Consider the following 26,913-nt stretch of genomic DNA (forward strand, 5'->3'; position numbering starts at 1 on the left):
ACTGTTTTGATTTTTAAAAGTTGACTATTTTTTTTAATGAATGTTGCACCTTTAGTTTTCTCCTATAGAAAATAAGATAGTTCAACTCAATAACGTCTGAGTTTCTTTCCATTTGGAAATCTATAAACTGAAGAGAAAGAAAGAAGAATTCATTAAATGCCTATTATGTGCCAGGAAATGTGCTAGGCACTTTATGAATATATTATCTCATCTGATCCTCACAAAGTTTCTGTTTATTTCTGTTTCTGTTATTATTATCCCCATTTTACAGTTGTGGAAACTGATATGGCTTTTCTAAGGTATCATAGTTAGTAAATAACTGACACTAAATTTAAACTTAGATTTTCCTGACTCCAGACTTAGCATTCTATCCACTGTACCACCTAGATTCCTCAATGATCTTAAGATCTCTTTAGTAATATATTTTTAAAGTGAAATTCAGATTCAATTGTGATCCCTAACTACTTAGGGAAAAATGATATCCAAATAGAGAACTATATAAAATATCAAATAGAAGAATGCAATTTGAGAATCATCCCAGTGTAGACACCACCCACAGAGTTAACTGTTTATATCTATAAGGTCTTTCTATTATTTTCAACAAGTAAAGAAAGAAAGAACTATCACCAAACCTAATAGATTTCCTGGAAATCTGACTGGAAATCCAAAAATGTGACTGAAAAGAGTCTCATACTTATGACTAGAAGAGTTAAAAGCAATAACTTTGTCATACTACTAGCAATTTTGATATTATATCTGTGTGAGACACTAGTGAAGATTAATATGGTAATTAGGGAGGTATGAGAAATGTTGCTTGGCAGGAAAGATAAAGCAATAGTATCAGCCCAGAAACAACATTGGGATTTTCATGAGTTTTGCCTCAAATATCATGAAAAGACAGACATCATTAGCCTTATGTGATAACCACTTTTGGGGCTATGGAAGCAGGCCCCTGAATTTCACATCTTTGCTCTGTTACTGTAATCCATGTTTTCTCTCAAATGAATCAGGTTATTTTGGAAAATCTAATTTTTCTTGATCATTCACATGTATTTCCAAAAGACAAGAAATATATTTTTGAGGTAAATATTTATTATATTGAAGAATTAAAAAAAAAAGAAAAAAAGAAAGAGTGACCCAAATTCAATAAAGCAGCTTTCAAATTAAGTGGAGAAAAAAGTATAGGAACAATATTTAAGTTGTGACCCTGAAATATTTCTAATCCAGATTTGGAATCTAGAATTTATTTTTGACTCATCATTTCAAGGAAACAACTGAAAAATGGTATTAGATTTTCTATAAATATTGATATGTCTTTCTCTATTAGCTCCTTGTTTTCAAGGTATATTTAAAATTCAATTACTTATCATGATTCATAAAGAAACATTTTCATGGAACTACAGGATTTCCAAAGCAAAGTTTAACCCTGACTTGAATGATCAGCTAAATGTTATAGTGGAGGAGTGTTGGAGTTGTAGGTAGAAAAACTTGGGTTCAAATTCAATTTTAAACATTTTCCAGATGTTTGACTATGGGCAAGTCCCATGTGATCTCTCAGATTCATTCCCTTTCCCTTTAAAGTCTACCTCATTGAGTTATGAGATAATAATTGCAAAGATCTTAGAAAACTTAAAGGCACTATATAAATAATATATCTTATTTTTTTCTACCTGAATTGTTTAAAATGATACTGTTTTGATTTTTAAAAGATGACTATTTTTTTTAATGAATGTTGCACCTTTAGTTTTCTTCTATAGAAAATAAGATAGTTCAACTCAATAACGTCTGAGTTTCTTTCCATTTGGAAATCTATAAACTGAAGAGAAAGAAAGAAGAATTCATTAAATGCCTATTATGTGCCAGGAAATGTGCTAGGCACTTTATGAATATATTATCTCATCTGATCCTCACAAAGTTTCTGTTTATTTCTGTTTCTGTTATTATTATCCCCATTTTACAGTTGTGGAAACTGATATGGCTTTTCTAAGGTATCATAGTTAGTAAATAACTGACACTAAATTTAAACTTAGATTTTCCTGACTCCAGACTTAGCATTCTATCCACTGTACCACCTAGATTCCTCAATGATCTTAAGATCTCTTTAGTAATATATTTTTAAAGTGAAATTCAGATTCAATTGTGATCCCTAACTACTTAGGGAAAAATGATATCCAAATAGAGAACTATATAAAATATCAAATAGAAGAATGCAATTTGAGAATCATCCCAGTGTAGACACCACCCACAGAGTTAACTGTTTATATCTATAAGGTCTTTCTATTATTTTCAACAAGTAAAGAAAGAAAGAACTATCACCAAACCTAATAGATTTCCTGGAAATCTGACTGGAAATCCAAAAATGTGACTGAAAAGAGTCTCATACTTATGACTAGAAGAGTTAAAAGCAATAACTTTGTCATACTACTAGCAATTTTGATATTATATCTGTGTGAGACACTAGTGAAGATTAATATGGTAATTAGGGAGGTATGAGAAATGTTGCTTGGCAGGAAAGATAAAGCAATAGTATCAGCCCAGAAACAACATTGGGATTTTCATGAGTTTTGCCTCAAATATCATGAAAAGACAGACATCATTAGCCTTATGTGATAACCACTTTTGGGGCTATGGAAGCAGGCCCCTGAATTTCACATCTTTGCTCTGTTACTGTAATCCATGTTTTCTCTCAAATGAATCAGGTTATTTTGGAAAATCTAATTTTTCTTGATCATTCACATGTATTTCCAAAAGACAAGAAATATATTTTTGAGGTAAATATTTATTATATTGAAGAATTAAAAAAAAAAAAAACAATGCCACAAGCAGGATAGTTTTCCTCAATGATTTCTAAAGGATGTTACCTTTTTGAACAGAATATAATGTGTGCACATCATTGTTAGAGGGAAGACTTAAGCACTATTTTCACACCATTTCTGCTGTTTTCATGCTCAGAGAACTGACTGAACAGCCAAGTAGCTAGAAAGAATGATGATTGAGAAACTGTTCTTAAAAAAATCACAGCATCTTCTTTCAACTTGCTGTACCTATAATTAGTTACTTTAAAATCCATTTCTAACCACATAGTTTCACATAAAATGTATAGAGACTCAACTATCATTTCATATTCTTAATCAGAAGTGTCCAAAGAATCAGAATAAGAAATTACACTGATATCCCACTATAATGTGGTTATGATTGCAACATAATTGAGTATAGCATGGATGTCATGACATGGGAAGAGTGGGGATAGTTATTACCCAAATATGAAAATAGCATCATTAAAATCCTATGTGAGCTATAACACAATCTTGGGGAGCAGACTCTCTAAAGACAGCGTTATAGTAAGCTCTGTTATATTGTCACCAGTATGAATCATAGAATTTTGAACTAATGGGGAGCTTTGGCATAATAAAGTTCAAGTTCTTTATTTTTTTATACAGGAAAACAAGGCTCATAGAGGTTAAGTGATTTGCCCAATGTTCCAGGATAACTTAATAAATGACAAATTTAGGAGAGGAATCTGAGTCTCTGATTTCAAATAATTTCCCCTCAATATACCACAAGGATAACTCAAGTTTTTTTATTATACTTACATATTTTGACACCTTTTTTATCCTATATTTAAGAGTTGATGCTAAATTACTGAATTAATTAGCTAAGAAATTATTCATATACCCATGTGCTATTCAAGAGCTAAATTGATGCGTCTTTTTAAAAGGCTTCTCAAGAAAGGTAGTGTAGTAAAAGAAAAAAAGATCTGAGTCAACTGGAAGACTTTCTCCCTTCATAGTCTGCTCTGTTATTTATTAAGAATGAATTCTGGATCAAGTCTCTTTTTCTTTTGAATATTGGTTTCCTCATCTGTCAAATAAGGAGACTGGAGTAAATGGTGGGAATGAAAACCAGGCTGCAAGAGGCCAAAGAACCAGTGAATACTGAGGAAGTGGAAGCAGTAAGTGTATATCATTTTTTTTAAGGCATTTTTGGCAGTAATAGAAAAAAGGGATCTGGGATGTTGAGAGATAACATCAAGAGATGGGCTTTATTCTTTAATATTTAGTCTAGGAGACACCCAACTATGGTTTATCCCGAGGGGAAGAATCAAGAGAAAAGACAAGACTGAAGATGAATGAGAAAGAGAATTTAACTGATGGCTCAAGATCATGCATGGAGGAGACCAGAGGTAATTAAGATGGCTGGTACAACTGAAATGTTTCACTTCAGCAAGGAAGAGGGCAATTTCTTCTACAGCTTTAAGATTGGAGAAGAGGGCTGAGTATAAACATTAAGAGATTTAAAGCATTTGAGGAAGAGAATTAAGGGAACTCATTTTCAGTTACTTTCTAAAATTTGCCAATTTAGAGAATCTCTCTCTCCATATTCAAATTATTTCCATATACTATCAATTGCTCCTATACAAAATTACTGAGAACTATAATTATTTCACTATTCCCATCATTTTAAAACTATGCCTCAGTCATGTATCTCAAGCCTGAATAACTACAGTGGGATCCTGAATAGGGTCTCTCAGATCCCAGGTTCTTTTTTTACCTATCTTCAGTCTATTTTGTTTGGTTTTATCTTTTTTTTTGATGCTGACACTCTTGTTTCCAGAATTTATTTTTGTTGTCTTCTCAATCATAGGATCATAGTATTCAGAATTAAAAGGAACCTCAGTGATTCTATGATCTTGCTTCTACACTTTTCAAGTGAGAATATTGAGATCCAGAAAATCTAAGTCATGTGTCCAGAATGATAAAGTTAATAAATGGCAGAGCCAGGATTAAAAAGCAGCATAAAGGATTCTCCTACACCATACTGGCACAAGGCAAAAATCTCCAAACTCTACCAACCATTGATGGGTTTTTTCATGTGAAATTTTGATAAGCCAGCAAAACGTACTGAATGTGAATGACCCTTTCCCCCTATCCCCATCAGATCTGCCATAATGAACTGAGAATGAAGAAAAGCCTAATTGTATATGTTCCTAGAAGCAAGACCTGCTGAAGAATATTCTAATGCCACTAGAAGAGTTGGCTATGAAGACACAGAATGCACCAAGCTTTGGGATAGATTTACCCTTGCTAATTTAATTGCCTTAATGTATGCTAAAAGATTTACACCAGGCTATTTTGTTTTCCCTTTTGGCTTATAGGCAAATATAATATTCTCTCTCTGTCTTACTTTCTCTCCTACTCTGTCTCCAACACACACACACACACACACACACACACACACACACACACACACGTGCGGCAATAATGAGATAGGAGAAAAATTCTTGAAGTCCAATTAATTGTATCCAGTTTGCACAATGCTAACAATTTTCTTCTTATATAGCTATACAAATTCTAGAGTAAACCTTTTTTCATATGGTCCCTTATCAATTCCACATCTTTCTGTGAATTTCAGAACATAATAAGTACACACTCATCTTATTTTAGCTTTAGACTGTATATCAGGTATTTTTTCCAGACATAAGCAATTAAGAGAACTAGAAAATAGCATATGGAAAGCTCTAAAGAATTGATCCACAGAGAGTGCATCATACAGCACCAAACAACTGCAGTCTCCCCTGGTACAGCTATGGACAAGAGTTACTGCTACTTGAGCAAAGCAACTTGAAGGCATGGACACAAACCCAGGCAATTAAACACCCTGCTTGCAGCATATCTGATCCCTTACCAGGAAGCTGTTTCATAAAATGTTTAAATTGATGGTGCTCACATTACACACAACTTCAAAGACCTTCAGATACAAACTTCTATCTATTTTATTGGCAGCCTAAATATAAATCCTATTTTCTTCCCCTTCTCCACATTCAGTAATTGTATTTTATAATAGAATCTTATATTCCAAAATCTCAAATCTGTCCAAATTAGTGTGTGTATGTATTTATGTATATGTGTATGTATGTGTATGTCTATGCAATTCCCCCCAAATAAATAAATGGATAAACAAACAAACAAATAAATAAAATTATAAAATAAAGAAGCAAGCAGAGACCGGAATTCCCTCTATCTGGTTGCTTAATAACAAATCAAAACACACCCAAATCTAGAGCTATTAGGAAAGGTTTTGTGAGAAAGAAATAAAATAAAACCGACTTGTTAAATGGGACTCCCTGCTGCTGAGTGCCATGTGTTACTCTACTAAGTTGCATCTGTTCAGCTATTAAATATGTGGAGGAATATGATATAGACAGCAGTGACATTATCAAATATGCTGACTGCTTATTAAAGTGCTACAGTATTTCTTTTAACTCTTACCTTTAATTAGCAAAAGTGACTCCTAGAGTGTCTTCCCAGGCAAAGAAAGAAAATGGTAATTGTTGCTCATATTCTTATTTAAAACTATTGTGGAGAAGGAAATTACAGAGAAAGATTTGGCCAGCTAACTGTCAGATCAATTTGCCACCAGGTTTTTGTTGTTGTTTGTTTTTGTTTAGGGCTTTTTGTTTTTAGTTTTTGTTTGTTTTGGCTCCTTATTTAGGTCAGGATTTTAAAACAGTACTTTGTACCATCAGCTGTGTGTTATCTCATAATGGAAACAATCGGGAGATTGGGGCTGGGCTGATGAGCTAAGCATCTGGAGATGATACTTGCATGAAATCTGAAAAAAAAAATCCCTTAAGTACTGACATCTTTTGTTCTTTCTTATTTCTTTTCAACTTAATCTAAGCAATTATCAAATGCCAAGGAACATGTGAGTCAGTCCCTTGATCTAATCCACCCTCTGGAGTTCCAGAAGTTTTGTCACTGGAATGGGCTATTGAGAGCTAAGATATCAATGCCTTATGAAATACTTAATAGCAAAATACATCTGTTGCTACTCTGCAGGCTATATTAAGCATTAGCCACAATAATGTTGACAATATTAATGCATTTAAAAGCTTTGTCACGTTCCACTGCTGTTGTACAAGTTCTGGGGATCAGCATCATCCAAATAAATGATTCATGGTGGAAATATGAACCACCATTCCAAACAGTCAATCTACATACAGGTAGTCTCAGGACATAGTTTATCATTCCAGTGGACCATTTTAACCTTTGATTTCAGGTTCTCTTCCTGAAATATTACTTGATAACAGTTTTCCTGAAGTGGGCATTGTGACTTCTCAAATTGCTCTGGGACAGACTCAATTTCCTATTTGCCCAACAAATACTGCTACAACAGCCAAACAAAACAAGAAAGAGAGGAATTATTGAAATTAAATAGGCCCCTGGCTCAAATTTCCCTTTTATCCAATTCATTTTTTATATAGGTACCACTACATGGCTCAAGAAGTTAAGTAGCTCCCTATTCCTTTTAGAATGAAACATAAACTTCTCAGTTTGGCATTTTCAAAGCTATCACAATCTGGCTAGAATCTCCATTTTCATTTTAATTACAAATTACTTTTTGTATACTTCTTTTCAGTCTCCTTTATCTAGAATTATCTTCTTCTTTATTGTCTTGGTTTCTTTCAAGTCTACCATTCCTACTATTTGCAGGAACCTTTCCTAGCCTTTCTTAATGCTAATGCCTTGTGCTTGAAATTATTTCCAATTTATCCTGTATATATCTTGTTTTTTATATAAATATTTTAATGTGGCTCCTCTCATTACACTGCAACTGTCTGATTAGACTTGGGAATAGGACTGTTTTTGCTTTTCTTTGAAATTCCAAAATTTTGCACAGCACCTAGAAAACAGGAAATATTTAATAAATTCTTGTTCATTGAATAACACACTGTGTAGTCTAACCAAATGGTCTTATATACTCTTCTTCAGGCATATAACATTTCATCTCCTATATCCCTGACTGAACCCAAGCTTTTTTCTATGCTGAAAAGTCACTTCCTTTCCACTGACATCTAGAATTACTAGCTTCTTTCAAGGCTCAGCAGCAGGGACTCCTCCTACTCCTAGTTTTTTTAGATTCCTTAGCTGTTTGGCCCCTCTCTTTTCACATTACTTTATTTTGTTTTCAATAAGTCTGTATTTTGGATGTACTTATATGCCAAGGATAGTCCTTACTTATTCCCACACCCATTAGAATGTCTGTGTTCATGGCTTTTGGGTTTCAAATTTGTATCTTTAGTACCTAATACAACACATCCACATAGTGAGCAGTTAATTATGCTGAATGACTGAATGAATGACTGAATGATGAGAGAGGACTCTAGATCATATGTAAACCATTGTGGTAGTAAAAATGAAAGACATGAGAATCAAGAGGTAACAGAAAAAGAAATTAAGTCAAAGATCTTAAAAAATAAAAACAACATATCACCTCACTTTGTTTTGGACCTCTTTCCACTGAAGGTTCTATATACATGTATTTATGTGTATGAAAATATACATGCATGTATACAATGTGTACCTACATACTATACATGTATTTGTACATATATTTATACATATATATTGTGTGCATGCATCCACAAGTGTGTATGTGTGTGTTGTAGAGAGAAAAGGGGGGGAGGGGAATATCATAGATCAGACAAAAAATAAGATCAAAAGTCTCTTCTGCATAGGAATAATAGTAGTAATCTATTTCCTCTCCCTTGGGACAGGGCTGTATCTAGGCAAAGCTCCTTAAAGTTTACATTATTGCAAAGAGGCTCGATAAAACAAAAAGGCCAGTAAATACACAGTAGCAGTTAAATAAGAGAATTACAGCATGCTGATTAGACTGAAGCCTCATTGAAATTGAACTGAGTGAGTGATAAAGCTAGCTAATTATGGAGCCCATGATTGTAGTAGGTACCTCACATAAAAATGAAGAGCAATAACTATGTCTTAATTACAAACACCAAATACTGTACCAGGCATTCTAGCTATCCAAAGGGAGCAGGTTTTACAAGCTAGGTGCCAGTTCTATTTGAGACAAGGAATGTGAATTAGGGGAGCAAAGTAGGGAAGAAGGAATGTAGAATATGTCATGTAACTATGTCCTTCTACTCATATGCAATTTACTTCTTACATACTAGATACCTCTTTCAGAAGACATGTGCTCACACATACTAAATGTAGCTTGTATTGTCTTTAGTAGCCAGACAGATTACAGCAGCAAAATCCAATGCCATTTCTTTTTCAGCTAGTACCCTACGGGAAACAGAGCCCCTGAAGCCTGATTTTACTGCTAATTAACAGTAATGAACATGATGACATACTTTTTGTTTGAACGCCTTTGTCAGGAAAATTGTCCAATCAGCAAGAGCTGCAATATAGAGTAATACTCCCTCTGTCCCTTCCCACTCATTTTCAAGCTAGAGTTAGTCTTAGGTAGGAAATAGGCACAGCTTTTCAAATTTCACATTTCCTCTTTAAACATGCAGAAGGTTAAAATGCTATTCCTTCTAGGAAACCAGTTCAATCTCTCCTTTTTTTTTTTTTTTTTTTTTTGGTAAAATAAGGTTTGAATTACATGACTCTTAAGATCTTTTACTTAAATCTAGGATTCTATGATCCTTTAAAAAATATTAAGATAGCCCGGATTCTTTTCATAAGTAAGATTAGAACTTATAGTTTTTGATATAACAACACTTTTTAAAGCACCAAACTCGCCACAAAGACAAAGGACTGCTACTAAATTTATAAATTTAATTCCAACAAATTGGAATTAAATAGATAGAGAAAACATAAAATTTATGTCTTATCTAGCCCATATCTTTGTAATATACTACTTCTTTTATAGGTGAGTGGTTTGATTATTGAAAAGGGCAGAATATGAACTTTTTTTGTAAAGAAAAAGGATTAAATCAAATTGTAAAGAATTTAAGGCACTCTCCCTTTCATATGAGAATAGATATGATTGTAAAAAGAGAAAATAACAACAGCATTTGTTTTAACAAAAACTGTTAAAAATCCATGGGTAAAAGAAAGATATTCTCCATTTAAGTCTGAGGCCATAAAATAGAAATTACTATGACTACTGGATGGGTATTAGAGTCCATCAACTTATTTGCATGTAACTATCCTTATGGTCTGAAAAATTAAAACTCAAAGTCATGAACCAAGTAATGGTTTAGAATCTATGGGATGAATAAATAAGGCTGATCAGCTTCATAGCTAACCCAAAGGAGGATTTTATGATTTTTTTTTTTATCTCGCAAGGGGAAAAGTGAGAGATAGAATATCAGGAGGCTTCAAAATGAGTTATTGAAAAAAAAATAAAATCCCTTGCTTCAGTGGTAAAGAAACAAGTTGGAATGAGGAACTGAATAGGAGAAGTAAGATACCAGAAGAGGATAAAAAGAACAAAACAAAACCCAACTTTGACCATGTTGTGTGAAGAAACCAAAAGCAGAAGTCAATTGACAAGAAAGCTTTCTCTGACAGTTCCTTCCAAAGACTGAAAGCTTTTTGGAAAACAAATCAATTCTCTGATGCCACAGTTTGAGTAGTGTAGCCTATCAGCGGTGCTAGCTGTTTTCTGCTTTGATTTGGGAAGGAAATGCCAAAAGGGGAAAGAAAAGCTTTGCAGCTGATTTAATGTATGATCAATTGACTGGTGGTTGATGACAAGACATAATCTAGAGCAAGTATGTGACTGGGCTTGTTTGCATTGCCCAGAGGTCCAGCCTGATGAAACTTTGCAGGTCTCTTACTTTCCTAATACCTTTTTAACAATGATGATAAATTATAAGTGGGTTTTTTTATGCTTTACTAGTTTGAGAATAGAAGAAAAGGGAATTTACACACTAGGCAATCACTGAGAACCAAAAGAAAAAGATCTGGCAAATAATTAGTTTCACGCGATACAAATTTTCTTGAATGGACCTATGAATAGATAGCAAAGCCTTCAATCCAGAGTTGTAAACTACTCTGAGTATATGAGTTTTTCTTATTCCTGTAACTTCATCCCAAGTTACTACTGAGTGCACTAATAGAAGATTATGATCCATGCTTATATCTGGATCATGATGTAGTTATCATTCCTGAATTGTGTTTTTTTTTAAATATTCAGTACATGTGATTGTACAATTACTGTTTTAAGTTTCTGAATTTTTTGTTATCATTATTTTTGTCATTTTATTAAAGAGCAATGTTTAAGACCAAATGCTACCATCATTGTGAGTTTGGTTTTCTATGAATGGGAATTATACCAGTAGGAATTTAATAGCTATTGTAATGAGGGGAGGGAGTATTTCCCCTTTCTCCTTCAGGACTCTGAATTAGGGACATGATAATGTGCTTTCTCTGAGAACTCAGACTTGCTGGTGATTAGGAAAGTTGGAATAAGTGAGCTGGGAGAGGGAGAGATGAAGGAAAGGGAGAGAAGGAGGAGGAGAAGGGAGAGACACAGAGAAAGACAAAGATCAAAACAAAGAGAAGAAGGAAGATATCCCTCATTCTTATGAGGGTGCTATAAGGCCAATATAAGATGTTTGATGTCCTTGAAGCATACCTTATTTTTATCTTTTTTTCAAAAGCATATGTTAAGTTCAAACTCTTCCTCTTTCTCTTTCTTTCTTTCTTTCTTTCTTTCTTTTTTTTCTTTTTTGGTGAGGCCATTGGGGTTAAGTGACTTGCCTAGGGTCACACAGCTAGTAAGTATTAAATCAGGCCAGATTTGAACTCAGCTCCTTCTGAATCCAGTTGCCCCTCAAAAAACCCATATATATATATATATATATATATATATATATATATATATGTATATATATGTATATGTATGCTAGATCTAGGAATATGATGAAAAAAAATTAAATCTGTTCTTATTCTTACAAAGCTTACATTATATTGTTTGACAAAACAATTTCCTCAAAAAAATCCTATAATCATAATGAAAATTGAGTGCCAGAGAAGCAGAACTCTGGTGTCATATGATCTGGGTTTCACTCTGCATTTGATATCCATATATGGCCTTGGCAAAATGCACTTAAACTCTTTATCCCCCACTTTCCTTATCTATAAAATGAGGTGGCTGGACTAGATGTACTTCTAAGTTCCTTCCTGCTCTAGATCATGTACGGTCACATAATTTGAACTCAAATTTTTCCAGATTATTCTAGTCCTCCAAATCTTTTGTTGTTATTGTTATAGGGAGAGCTATTAGAGTCACTTATACCACGCGGTTTATATTTTTCTATCAGCATTTTCCTGTTTGTTTTTTTTTTTTTCAGTTTATCGTAAGATATATTTGGATGCAAGTGATTAATTTCAAAGTGATTTGTAAATGTGAAGTGATTTGTGTCAATAGTTAACACAAAAAATCTAAAACCTTGGCATAATAGAAAAAGCACTGGATTTGAAATGCTAGGACTTGAGTTCAAATCTTGTCTTTGATACTATAATACCTTTGTGACCAGATCAAATCAATTAATGTCCTTGGGCCTCAGTTTCCTCATCTGAAAATGAGAGGGCTAGATAAGTAGTTTCTGAAGTCCCTTCTAGCTCTGGTCCTATAAGTTTTATGATCTCTACAAGCAATTACCTATTTGATACAAAATCAGATTAGCTAAGCAAAAGAAATGTATAAACAAGATTGTAGAGAGTTTGTTAAATCTACTTAAGTGATGAACTCTCTTTCAAATTTTCTCTATAACACAATATCTGGATGTCTCCTTTGTCCCATCATACTATATGTTATATTATAATTATGTATATAATTTATTCATTCCTACATCAGAGTATAAACTCTTTGAAAGCCAGGACTTTTTCTTTGGATCATAGAAACAGATCTCTTTAGCATCTTCTATATCAAGTTGTCCAAATCCTGTATATACAGTAGTGTGTGTATATATATTTATATATACATAATAGTAGATAGTATATGTGTATTTGTGTATGCATGTATATATGTATATGTATATATAATTGAAAAAACTATGACACAGGAAATTAAGTGAGTTGTCCAAATATTAAGGAAGAATTTTAATCCAGAACTTCTGACTTCAGAGCTAATACTTTTTCTACTTTACCAATTCTTCTGGGAAAATACTTTGCACAGTGATAGGTAATTACGATTATTGCTGACATATTCTGAAACATTTTAGAACTATTTACTTGTAAACAATTGATAAACTAATTATACTCATTCATTCATAAAAGGAAGACCCTAGTTCAAATTAATCTTTTATATACATACTATTCAAAGGGACTCAATCATCAAACTTATTTCAGAACCCTATCTTTTGTCTTAAATCTTGCACACTGCTCAGCATCAGGTGTGAAATATTCCTATCCCATGATGACTGGAGATAAAAATGTAAACATTCACTTTGGAGACACAATCATCACAGGAGGGATTATAATAGGCAATGTTGAAGGAAAAAGATATAAGGACACAAAATAATGGGGTGTATGTATGTGTGTGTGTGTGAGAGAGAGAGAGATAAACACAGAGAGAGAACAACAGAAAAAGGGAGGGGGAGAGAGGATAGGGAAGATAAGAGCAAAAGGGAAAGGAAGAGGGAGAGGGAGAGAGAAAGAACATGCTAGAAAGGAGATAGTTATACTATAGAATTTTTCAGAAGGAAAATATTCCGTGGGAGGATAGAATAGCCCAGGAGGCTATCTTTCCACTTACCCTTCTTTTCCTTACACACTTAGTAAATTCATGAGCTCCCATTCATCAAACCGTTATGTGGGGAAACATACTACAGATGTTTATACATTTTTATAATAAACAACCTAGGCAAGAAACGTTTCTTTGCACAACCTCTTAAAGTAACCACCTGTTTAGGATTTTAAAAATTGAAATTCAACTAGCAACTTCATCTAATTTGAGAGAAATCTTCTAAACTATTTCCACTTAACATTTCCCTTCTCTGACTTCCTGGCACTCAGCTTCTGTCTCATGTGTGAGGAGGTATCAATAGGTTGTAAGTGAGAAGCCCCTGGAGCTTACCACCTTGTTTTCATGAGAACCCTATGGAATTCTACCTCATACTATGTACCACAGAGAGTTTGCCAAATGTGGATTCCCTGTAATGGAAAACTACAGACAAAAGATTATAGAAAGATTATAAGTAAAAGGAAATTTTCACATTTTCTATAACAGATTATTACACTTAAGGGAGAAAAATATCCAGGAATATTAAAAATCTTAAAGCACTCCCAAGGTTCCTTTTACATGCCTATTTTTCAACCTTTAAAAGCAATGCAATTTGACCTCTACTGAAAAGACTCATCCCTTTCAAGTCTGTACTGTTAATTTTGGGGTTGAAAAGAGAGAGGATGAGAGCCAGGCTTCAGAGGTAGAATGTCTTAGAAAAAAAATTATTGTACAATTTTTCCCTCTCCATTTTAAGTATGTTACTACCATTTCTCCAGATGTATAGGATTCCAGATATTTTTCTTTAAGGACAATAAAATATGATTCTGCTTTAGACCTCAAGCTTTGGACTCCACCTTTTGCAACCTTTTCAGTTAACAATTTTCCTTTCCCTCATTGCATGCAAATAGATTATTTAAAATTATTTATTTATTCAGAACTCTATAAATGTACATGCTGCCCAATGACACAAATCCTCAATCCTTTGTTCTCCCTTCACGTTGTGGATTATTTATAACTACTATTAATTTGCATGCTCTCTGGTGAGCTTTTCCCCCAGGAAATATTTTGCCCAACTAGTCCCATTCCCTGTGTCCCCAAACCAGCTCAAATTGGACCCTGATGTCACATGACTACTTTTATTTTGCATTTTGGCCCTTAGCTGACATAGTCCAATAAGCTTGCATCTTCGTTTATGTATTTATTTTTGGCTTTGGGGATGTGTGTTTGCGAGTGTGCATGTGTGTGTGCATATTTGTATGTTTGTAGGTATATGCATATGTTTTTCATTTTTAGGCTTGTATTGTGTTTTAGTCTTCCAGCTTCAGTGATTTTCTGTAACTGTTCAAAAAGAGTTTTCCTGAATAGTGCACTAAATGATTTCCTGACTCAGTAAATACTGATTCCTTAGCCTGGTTCCCTGCTTTTAAATAATACTTCTATCCCTTTTCCATTGATCTCCTATGCTATGTTTAGAACTTTGCTCTACCAATCAGTTTGATGACCTATTTGCATGCTTCATTTCTTCTCATTTTTTCCTCTAATTTCTGAGTCAAGTGCACTTAGGAAGTACCTTCAAATCATACCATGTAGTCTGATCCCAGCTTTCCCTTAGTTCTGATCTGTGGCCTCCACAGGGATTTCAACTTGAAATGTTCCCTTCTTCAATTAACCTGGATTGGTCCTAAAGCAGACAGCTCTCCATTCATAGGTTTCTATCTATGTCTTTGTCCTGTGTTGTTCTCCCTCCCTCATCCAATAGCTGCTCTGAAATCTTGTCAAATATTTTGTAAAAACCAACTATTCTCTGTCCACCAAGCTTTTCTTATCTGTCATGGCAGTAATATCTTCAGAGAACTCCAAGAGGTTAATTAAGCATGACCTCCCCTGCCTGGTGACTTGCTGGTTCCCTTTAATCAAAACTATGCTCCTTCAGGTGTTCTCTCATCACATCCTTCAAGAAAACTTTCAAAACTTTGCCCAAATGTCAATGATTTTTGCTTTTTGATCGGTCTCTTCATGATGGCACTTTAAAAGAGGTAATTCAATTCAAGAATCACTTATTAAGCATTATCATTCCCTTTGAGATTCCATTGCAACTACTCTGTTTATATCGGGTATGGATAGAGCTAAGTGTATTTTGCCTTTCTTTGCATCGCTACTGCTTAGCACAGTGGCTGATTTATAATAAACATTTAATAAATGCTTACAGACTACTATGAACCAGGCACTTTGCTAGGCACTTAGGACACAAAAATAAAAGGAAATAATTCCTGAAAGTTTGGAAATAAAAGAATAAAGAATACATATGAAATAAGTATTAAGTTAATTAGGGATGAGGAAGGTAAAGAAGTAACAATTAGGATAAGCAATGACAGATAATTGTTAATATACTGACAGATAGTATTAATACCAAATGTGATATGGACTGCCATTTCCATAAATGATCCTTGTAATGTTAGAATTACACTAATGTTCTTATTTTTTTACTCTTAAGATAGTAACTCTTAATTGGCTTGCACTGAAACATGCCTAAAGTCTCCTAACGGAGAGATTTTGCCTAGTTCAAGCTTCATCTCAGCTTCTGATGTTCTTATCCACTTCCATTGGAATTCATGGCAATGAGGGCAAAATACCCAGAATGAAGTGGCTTGCTATCTCATACTGCCTTCTTTCCCACTTTTCTCCTAACCATATAAGAAGCTTTTATATGAATCTTGGAGGTGGGGAATTCATTGTGTTCTGCCCTCATGGGACATCCCCAGGGTGGTAAGTTTGTCACCCTGTTATCTCTCTTAAAGATGCTTTATTCTTCAACTTAATGATTTATTTCAGAATTTGGCAGCAGCAAAGACTTACAGAAGAGTATGTGAAACTTGACAGGAAGCCTTAAAGGAAACTAGAGATTCAATAAATAAAGATGAGAAAGGAGAACACTCCGGCACGAGATACAGGTAATACAAAAGTTAACCAGGTATTTAATATTTCTAAGAAAAAAAATCCTCTGCCAAAGCAATGAAAAGCATATCAAATCAAACCACACAACAAGAATTTCTAAGCCCAATAAGCTGAAATAAATTCATTCTGATAGTTTACAAAGCTGAAGAAAACCAACCCCTTTACATAAGACAATTTTGCATGGCTTTGGATGGGACTTTGAATACTAACATCTGAAAGTACAGGAACATTGCTGAATGCTTTGATTTTGAAAAGTATCTCAGGTAGAGAGCAATTTTGACTAGAAAAAAGATTATGGTAGACATAGTGGATTTTGCTTTCATTAGTGAAGACCTGTGCCTATATATTCATAGTTTCTTATTGAAGACAGATGGAGATTATTATTGTACAATACTTTAATATATAACTTAGGAGTACCAAAATGAAGAGACACTACAAAAACTTGGAATGTCACCTGTATCGATGGTAGTTATTTTGGGAGATGAAATGTTTACTATAAATACACCCAGCTTCCATTCTCTATAAAAGCAGCTGATCAAAAGATATCCTTCTAAATCAGCACCAATTAAGAACTAAATTTCAAAAATAAGGCTTACAGGCCCAGCAAAGTACAAAGAAGAAACATTTAGGGCAAGTACTACTACAATTCACCAATCGAATTTGCAATGCTCTTTCATGCACCCAAGATGAAAGCATTTCAAAGAACACTCAACAACCCTCACCTCAGCCCTCAGTGAAATTTCCCTCCATCAGAACCAATGCACACATTAATATTCATGATTTTGAATGAGTCTTCATTGACAGGGGCATTCTTTTGCAAGTGAGGGTGGGTGTTAAACACTCTCCATTTAACTTGTTTAAACTGATCTTTGGGGCCCATGCCTGCAGGAGTGACTATACTGAATATTTTTCATATATCTACACATACCCCAGAAGAAACACTTATACTATAGTACTCCAGAGTGAATGGCATACAAATGACTATCATATAGAATGCTTTAAAAAAAATCTATATGTGCTTCTTCTAATGAAGGTTCAATGTACAAAAATCCACAAATCTGCTAATTTTTTCAACATTCACTTAAAGCACGCATTAAGCACCTTCTGTAAACTCTATTCCATAGCAGCTGTACAGGTGATGCAAATGTTTTAAAAAATAAAGGAACAAAGAGTTTGGAACTGGCAGGAACCCTTAGTGATTCTTAGCCCAGTAGTTCTCAAAATATAGTGTAGGGATTCCTGGTTATCCTAGAGATCTATTCAAATGGTCTGAGAGGTCAAAAACTTTTCATAATAATACAAAATCTTTTAAATTTCTAGTGTGGCAAACCTAACAATACACAAACCATATTTCAACAGCAACAGCAACAGTATACAGTAACTTTTAAAACTTTTAATGACTTCATCTTTTGTGGAAAAAAGAGACCTATTTTAATTATATAAATGAGAAATAGCCATCAAATGACTGTCTATAAAAACATTGGATAAGATGTAAGATAAGGGATGTAATTTTATTTTTTTAAATATTGCCTCTCATATGTTGAGCCATCTCTGACTCATTATTGCTTCTTTTCTCATGGCTGACTTCCTTATCACCATTTTGTTTCTTACTTCTTCGTCTACCAATCCCATATAGTTCATCTGTTCCTTTATTATTAACATAAAATGGCCACTGTGAATGATAGTGGTCTTACTAGGATTCATACCAAAATTAAAATAAATAATAAAATAAAATAAAGGGCAACTTTTGAAAAGCTGCCATTTCATTCAAAAGAAATTTTACTTTAGAACATAAGACATAAAAACATATTACTGCTAATGAGAGATCAAAACATGATTTGTTTTGCATTCGGTAAAACTCACTGAGATCATACTGAATAAATAAATAGTTTGCAAAACCATGTCAAATAATTAAATTGAAGATGAAAACATATGCCAAGTGGATCTCAACTTTTATCTTTTTGAAATTACATTGGACCATTTTGACTAGACTGGGCATCAGTTCATTATGTTTAATTAACATAATCTTCCAGGTTGCTTGTTCATTATATCAATTTTGAATGGATTGCTTAAATCAGCTCAGACCTTAGTTCACATTTTCCTGACAAAAGTTTATATGACTTTTCGAGTACTTCTGACACACAGATAATGTTTTCATATTTAAAAATATAATACATCTGTTTTGTATCAGCCAACATCACATCTTAAATATATTCTTTGCCAAAGTCAAACAATAACAATAATAGACAACAATTTGGTATTTTTGTTTTTCTTTTCTGTTACTAGTTCACATTTTAATTATTAGTTTTTGTTACTAATTCACAAAGATATAATTATTTAGGTCTAATGAAAGTGATACAAAGGAAATTATTTCAGTGTTTTCTTAGAATCTCTAAAGAGTTTTTTCTAGTCTATTCTTATTACTAAGTTAGCCTTACTAAGTTAGAGAGCAACTTCACTAAAAACCCTCCATATCCCTCCTCTGTATACTCAAATCTTCCAAGACTTCCATTGTCCTTTTTGAAGTTTGCTACTCTTCAGGTCACTACCTCTAATCTATATACACAGACATTGCCAAGAGAAGATTAAAAGGTAGATTTTAATAACAGAAAAAAAACCACAGATCTGATGGTCATTTTATTTCCTCTGCTGAAAAGAAAAGGGGGAAAAATCCATTTCCTTTTCAAAAATAGCACAATTGCCAATAATTTCTGGAACTTGAAAGTTCTTTCCAATTCTGATCAAACATAGCCTTGAACTTCTTCCCAGTCTCATAATGAATGAGAACCAAAAAGAGATCCTTATGAGGATAAGAAGATCCTAAGTCCATGTTTGAGCATGATAGGAAAAAAATGCCTCTGTTGTAGGACAAAACCTTTGGACCACAAAACAAACAACAGTGACTTGGACAATTCGATAACATAACCTCATATGATTTGAAAGTAATCATTGCAGAACCTTTTCTCAGAGTAAAAGTGTAATTGGTTATAGATCAATAAGTAATTTCTTTCAAGAGAAAAACAAAACTCTTGAATGTCTACTTGTGTATGTATATATTTTTTAAAGAAACAAGGCTCTTAAATCAATATAGAGAAAATATATTTAGTAATTTGAGGTTATCCTAAACAGTAAGATTTCTTGCTGTACTACTTAAACTTTTCTGATAATTTATTTATGATGCCATAAATATCAAGATACTTTCAATTGTTACTTATTTGCTATAAAACAATTGAAATTACTTTTCAAGGCTTCCTATTGTGACGAGTGTATTTTCAAAAGAGTGTTTATCACCATAAAATAATGATGGTATATCCCTTTAAAAAAAAAGATTAATAACAAATTCAGTTTTCAAGATAACTCCAATTCTCTAGAGATCTTATGAAAATTTCAAAAGTCTGATGCAAAACTAAGATAAATAAAACTTCCTTGGAGAATGGAAGCCTAAAAAATGACTGATTTGCTATACGCCTTGGTTACAGTATTGGAATATTAGTGCTAGGTTGTACATCCTACACGAGAGTATGATATTGGAAGGATTTTGCAAGGTAACAAATGTAACTATAGAACCATTCCCTTAGTTTTACAAATTCTGTCTTCCTTTACTTTCACTCTCTCACTGAATCCTTTATAAGACTTCAAGTATTTGACTTTGTTTTTTCATATTATGTTACTTTAGGCTCTTTTGCTTTTCTCTGGAAAAGAGATTCCAGTGGTGCAACAAGAGAACTCAAACTGACTTTGGTCTTTAGGATGGTTGCCTAAAGACCAAAGTTAGTTTGAGTTCTCTTGTTGCACCACTGGAACCATCCTAATTCCTGCCCAACTAATAGGCAAATTTTATTTATTTTTTTAAGGCTAGCTCCAAAGTATTTTCTCCAGTCTTCAAAATCCCATTTTTTTAAACTCAAAAAGCCCCACAGTAATGTAAATAAAAAACAAATATATACATATATATATGTATATATATATGTATATATATATATATACACATACATATTTATTTGACCACAAGCTATTTATCATTACACTAAAACCAGTTGGGAAATCAAAACCAGTATATCTGAAAAACAACCATTGAAAAATAGTAAGAACAATTTGGAAAGAATACTTTAAGAAAAGTAAAAGTCCATTTTGAATTGAGAGTACTTACAATATGTAGCTCTAAGTAGTCACCGAGCCCTGAAGAACTGTCCACTCGTACCAGTACAGCTTCTTTTTGAACCGTGCTAAACCCTATGGCCAGTCTGTCTGCACGTGTACTGGGCCGGTCATTAGGAGGCCATTTGTATGTGATCTGTCCACCACCTTTGCTAAAGATATATGTTGTTCCAGCTGAAAACCAAACAAAAAAAAAATGATAAGGTCAATCCTTTTCCATAAAGGCTATACAACCTTGTCACTAGTCTAGAAACTGGCTTTAGTCTAATAGGTTCGGTAAAGAGAAAAAGAAGATATAGATATTTTAAGTAAAATAGAATGGCATTTTATTTTATTACTTTTAAATTTTAAAATCTTAAAACCAATTTTAAAATATACTCACTAAATCTACTAGCAGATATTTCAGGGAAAAAATTGTATTATTCACTTCCTATTCCACTGAAAGAGATAAAAAGATGCAATGGGTAGAGTAGGAAAAACCATATTCAAGGATTCAGTGGAGGTGGGTGTTAATCCTTATTCTACTATTAGTCATGTTACTCTGGGCAAGCTCTTTATGCTTTGTTTGTTCTCTTATCTGTGAAATGAGTATATTGCTTACCTTGTCTACCTCTTAAGGTTGCTATAAGGATCAATAATAGCTAGTAATTAGAACAAGTATTTATTAAATGCGTTTAAGTTTTGCAGAGTGCTTTACATGTAACATTCTATTTAATCCTATTTGATCATGGATGGAAGGTATCATTATAATCTCCCTTCACAGATGAGACACTGAGATATAGAGAAATTAACTGACTTAACTGGAGTAACACAGTTTCTGAGACAGGATTTGAAGTCTCCCAAGTATTTCATGTACTGAACCACATAGTAGCTGATCAAATAAAATGTGACTGCAAATTTTGTAAAGAATTATAGATCAGGCCAGCTAGGTGGTGCAGTGGATAGAGCACCGGGCCAGAAGTCAGGAGGAACTGAGTTCAAATTTGGTCTCAGACACTTAACACTTCCTAGATGTATGACTCTAGGCAAGTCACTTAATTCCAATTGATTCAGAAAAAAAAAAAATTGCACATCAACTGAAGTTCTGCTCTAATGCAAGAAAGCATACAAAACAACTAATTCACAATTCTCAAAGGCTGTATATTAGCAGAAATGAAGCTTTGGCAAGGTTTACTTATGGTTTTGGTGATATTTGTCATCTGAGGATCAGCCTGTTTGTAGAGATTTGCCACCAAAACGGGTGACTATAATATCATAGGAAGAAATGGAGGAAATATGACAAATATCAGTGGAAACAATATCTACATTGATGCAATGATGGATCTTTTCAAGTCAAATACAAAGCCGTATAGTACTAAATATTAATAAGACATGGAATCTAAGATGTTTTGCCTGTTTTTCAGGATTACTAAGGACACTAGAAATAAATATCAATTGTACTTATTTGCTATTTTAAAAAAGAAAATATTGACATAACATCCTAAAGATGCAGAAATATGTAAATTAACCTTCATTCTTACAGTAGGTATGCAAGAAATGAGAGGGTCATTCAGGACAGTGGATCAAATTAAAACTAAGCTTATTCAACTTTTTCAAGGAAAGAAAGGGTTTAATCTGGTGTTACAGATAGATAACTAATGATTGAGCAACCATAAGTCTCACTAGTTAAGCTATGACACTGCATATTAATAGATAACTTCTGTATAAAATAAGCTTAGTCTTACTTAACAAGCAATATCTAGTAGCAGTCAGAACATCTAGTATCATTCACACATATACTTTATTCCAAATTTACTCCTATATTCACAGCACTATGTATAATACTAGGTCCTCTTTTCATGGAAATTTAAATAATTGATGATGATGATGATGAAACACAATACTTTAAATCAAAAAAACCTTTTGTTTTAGCAACTTTGATAACTTATCAAATGTATGTTTTCTTTCCTGCCATCACCGAATTCTGCAACATTGAATTAAATAAAGAATCCTTTGTGAGAACAGGGAAAGGCATATTTAGTAAACAAAGGGTTCTCCTCCTCTTTAATAAAAACCAGTGGATAAGAAGAGAGATTGTAATTGGTGCAGAATTCAGTCAGAAATAAGTTTTTGATGTGTTTTTTTTCCCTTTCAGAAAAATGCCTTTGTAAGAAATCGAAAAGTTTTGGATTCTAACTTCCAAAAAACTATTAGAGTTACTTAGATGAATACCTTAAGGAAACAACCATCAGCTGGGGGTTAGAAGGTATTGGAAAATAATTTGATAAGTTTTCTTTGAAAGGCAATGTGAAGGTAAGAAAAAAAAGTCAAATAGATTGAGGTAATGGAATAAAAAGGCTAGGATTTGGGGGACTTCTATAATAACAAAACAGTTTAAGGTGGCCATCTAATGAGGTTTAGATATATATTAGAAATAAAAGATCTAACTTTTTTGCTCCAAAATTAGGAAGATTAATTATTTTGGTTACTATATGTCCTTGACAATGGTGGACTAGCTCAGTGGCCTTGGATTAAATCACACAATGTTTCCAGGCCTAAATTTTCTCAATTCCTTAATCAACAAGTATTTATTAAACACTTACTGTGCCAGACATGTGAAAGATCTGGGAATATAAAAGAAAAAAAAAACAGTGCCTGTCATCTAAGAACTTACATCAAGAATGGATGCTACCAGTTATTTGGGGTTTTAATCTTTGCAAAATGATCTTTCTTTCTCTCTTTGTCTCTTTGATTTTATATATATGACCTTCCCATCAATTCTGTGAAATAGATGCTATTATCCTTTTTTCAATAGATGAAGAAATTGAAGTTGACTGAGGCTAAGTGATTGGTTTAAGGTCACACAACTACAAAGAGCTAGCTTATTAGCACATAGATATTAAATATGTAAGGGATGATCCAAATTTGTTTTTTTCTCATTCTAAGTCTAGCCCTCTACCCACTATGCCAAATGAAGACATCAAAATGTCAAGATATTTATAACATTTTTAGCCCTAATAAATGCTACAATTCTAATTTTGATACAAAACAATTTTTCTTAGCTTAATCAATGTCTACTTTAGTAGATCTATGACCTCAATAATGTAAATACTCACTGTGCAAGTCACCCATACTTGTCCTTCCTGTGTATCAAAAAAGCAGGGATCCTTTCTTTTATTTTCCAGGGGGCTGTATAAGTCCTCTGAAATCAGAATACTGGGGTTCAAATCTCAGTTCTAATGGTAACTATTAGTGTATACCTGGGCAAATCACTTAACTTTCTCAGGCCTCAGTTTTCTCATCTGTTAAAGTATTATACTAAATGGTCCCTGAGTTTCATTCCAGTTCTAAATCTTGCATTCTAATGGCACATGTCAGCTCTCCATCTGTTATCCCTCTCTCCTGCCATATGCTGGCCCATCTTTCTTTTTTCTTCCCTTTTTCTTTTTTCCTTCCAGATTATTGTTTGGTACTTTAAAGCAAAGAATTCACCAGTGAGTACAGGATCATGCTTTGGGGATTCAGATTTGGGCATTTATAGAGACTTCTCTCTGAAAGTAAATATAATAATGCAAGTTTCATTACTAAGGATTTGATTTTTAGCTCATCTTCCAACCTTTTTTTTTTCCGGAGAGTATTAAGACCTAGAAACCACCAAGGCCATTGTCTAAACTGTCATGCTTACCATTGCTTTCAGGCTCTATAAGCATCATCGGTAGAAAATGAATGCAGTTGCTTTCACAAAGGCTTTTATACAATGTGACAAATCTCACTGGGGTGGGGGGGTGTTCTTTTTGTGAGAAGTCACTGAGGAGCAGTCATCTTTTTTCTTTCTTGTTCATGGCTGTGCTTTGTTTTGTAGTCATCAGCTCAATTCCATTGTAGGCAGTGGAATTAGATTGTCAAGGCCTTGATATTCCTCCTATCCCCTTTATAAGCTCCATATCATTCTTTTAAAACTAGTTTGGATCTAACACTCTCAAATTCCTTCTGCTGTTAACATTCTCCCACAAACTTCTACTAAATGGGGGGATTAGGAAATCATCACTACCAAGCTTTAAAATAATGTTCATGTCATTATAATTAAGTAGAGTAGTTCAGACAAAGGTTTTGATAATTTTTTCCAACAGCTTGCCAATGAAAACAATGTGTTTCAATTCAATAAGTACATATTCAGCCTCTGCTGCCTTGTGGAACATTGTGTTATGGACTGAAGGGGAGAAAAGATTTCTATTAGGGTTGCCTATGCCATCATAGGGTTTACAGTCAAGTACCTGGATGTGACTCTTACACAGACAAGCTTTATACAAAATAGAGCAGATGATAAGTGCATTGAGATAAAGTGTGATATGTTGGCTGACTACAGGGTCAGCCTCAGTTAGAAGGATCTGATTTCAAGTTCTGCCTTTGACACACACACACTAGAGTAAATATAGAACCAGTCACTTTTCCTTTCAAGGCCCAGGATAATTTTACAAGAAGTTTTTAAATGCCAGGTCTAGATGCCCTCCCTTCTTGTTATCCCAAATAAGATGCTCAAAAAGATACAAAATGCTACCCAAGACCCTAAGGTGAAAGAATAATTAGAACCAAGGAAGTCTTCATAGAAGTTGAAGCATTTGGATTGGGCTTTAAAGGTTAGATGGGAATTAAAAAACAAAGAAAGAAATAGGAAATAGTTTAGCTAAAGACAAAAAGAAGAAAAATGAAGTGTAAGCTAGGATCAAAAGGTAGTTTCCTTTGACATACACAGTTATGTGAAGTAGAAGAATATGAAACAAATTAGGGGGACACCAGATTGCATGGGATCATGAATGTTCTCTACAATGTTGGTCAAGCTATTTGCTGGTCCTATAGAAGATGCCTTTCTAAATGTTCAAATTAAAAACAAAATTACAATACAGCACAACACAGCAATATAAGTGCAGAGTCTTAGAAATGGAAGTTACTACAGAGGTAATTCTAGCATAACACTACATTTTAAAGATAAGGAAAGCAAGGCCCAAAGATCCGTCTTGCCTGAGGTGGTGGTGCAAGAATTTGAACCCATGTCTTCTGAAGCCAGATCCCATGTTTTTTTCTACTATGTTGCAATATCAAAATGATTGTAGCTAGCTCATTACAAACAGAATGACTATAAGAACATAGAGGAGTTTTAAAAATCAAAGTGAATGTAAAATACTTATTTCCCACATTGTGATATGTAGCTGGATAAACAAATCTTCAGATTAGTCCATCCACATGTGCACTTTGGAATGGTGTAGGGCACAGATAATAGCTTGGAATTAACTATGAAGAGGAAAGCACGCCAAAATGCATTTGGAAAATTGTTCAGTGATTTCAATGACTTTAAATTCTTCAGTACTCCCAAAGCTCATCTCTTTACCAGAAGTATCAAACTCTCCACAAGGCTCCACAAAACTCCAACTGTGGCCAAATGATTAAAATGTAATTGAGAAATGTTTAACAAAATAAATCAAAGTACAATACAACATGGATAATGTTAATTTGAGATTTTCTGGGTCAATATTGCAGTTTCTATTTGGATTTGACACTACTGCTTTATATAACAATGTTTTCCAAATGACCTACTAAATCAGGGGACCAGTGAAAACTCAGAAGAATTAAAATTGAAAAAAAAAGTGACAAACAAGAGAGGGGTAATTCTGATATCACCAATCAACAAGAACTTCTTAAGCACCTAGCATATGCTAGGTTCTGTTCTATGTACTGGAGATATAAAGATAAAAATCAATGTAGAAAAAAGAACAGGAGGAAGCCCTCTAGTGTGTTTGGCAGATCCTCTTTGAAAAATTCATGTGAAAATGTGGGCAAGCATTTCATAGGATGAGAAAGCACGGGATCTTTGTGATCTTTGTTGGTGAAGGGAATATTTACAACTGTGAAATCAAGTAGCTATAAAAAGAATCAAAATAGCCTTTCTATAGTTACTTGATCTTAACAATATTTTTTTCTGAATAAAGGCAATTCCTAATCTATGTGATGATATATTAGAAACTTTGAGGTAGGTATTAATTTAGTGTGTAACAAAGCAAAAAAGTTTAATCAGTAAATAAACATTAAGTGTTTACTCTGCACCAGGCACTGTGCTAAGTGTGAGGAACATAAAGAAATACAAAAGATAGTCCTTGCACTGAAGGACTTTAAAGTTTAATGGAGAAGACAATATATAAACAATTATGTATAAACAAGATGCAGACATGACTAATTGGAAATAAGCAACAGAGGGAAGGCACTAAATTGAGGGAGACCAGGAAAGTCTTTTTGGAGAAGGCAGAATTTTAGCTGTGACTTAAAGGCAGCCTGGAGACA

The 26,913-nt window shown here is 33.6% G+C and overlaps 1 protein-coding gene across 13 annotated transcripts in view; it reads right to left on the reverse strand.

Moving 5' to 3' along the window:
• The window catches only part of NRXN1 (neurexin 1), a 1,357,693-nt gene that overhangs the window by 366,912 nt on the left and 963,868 nt on the right, over positions 1 to 26,913 (reverse strand). For all 13 annotated transcript variants that reach the window (XM_051975251.1, XM_051975247.1, XM_051975246.1 and 10 more), the window contains one exon: positions 20,594 to 20,775. In XM_051975251.1, coding sequence (XP_051831211.1) covers positions 20,594 to 20,775 — 182 coding nt within the window. The remainder of the gene's footprint in view (positions 1 to 20,593; positions 20,776 to 26,913) is intronic.

Source organism: Antechinus flavipes, chromosome 2 (assembly GCF_016432865.1).
Source record: "Antechinus flavipes isolate AdamAnt ecotype Samford, QLD, Australia chromosome 2, AdamAnt_v2, whole genome shotgun sequence".
Classification (NCBI taxonomy): domain Eukaryota; kingdom Metazoa; phylum Chordata; class Mammalia; order Dasyuromorphia; family Dasyuridae; genus Antechinus; species Antechinus flavipes.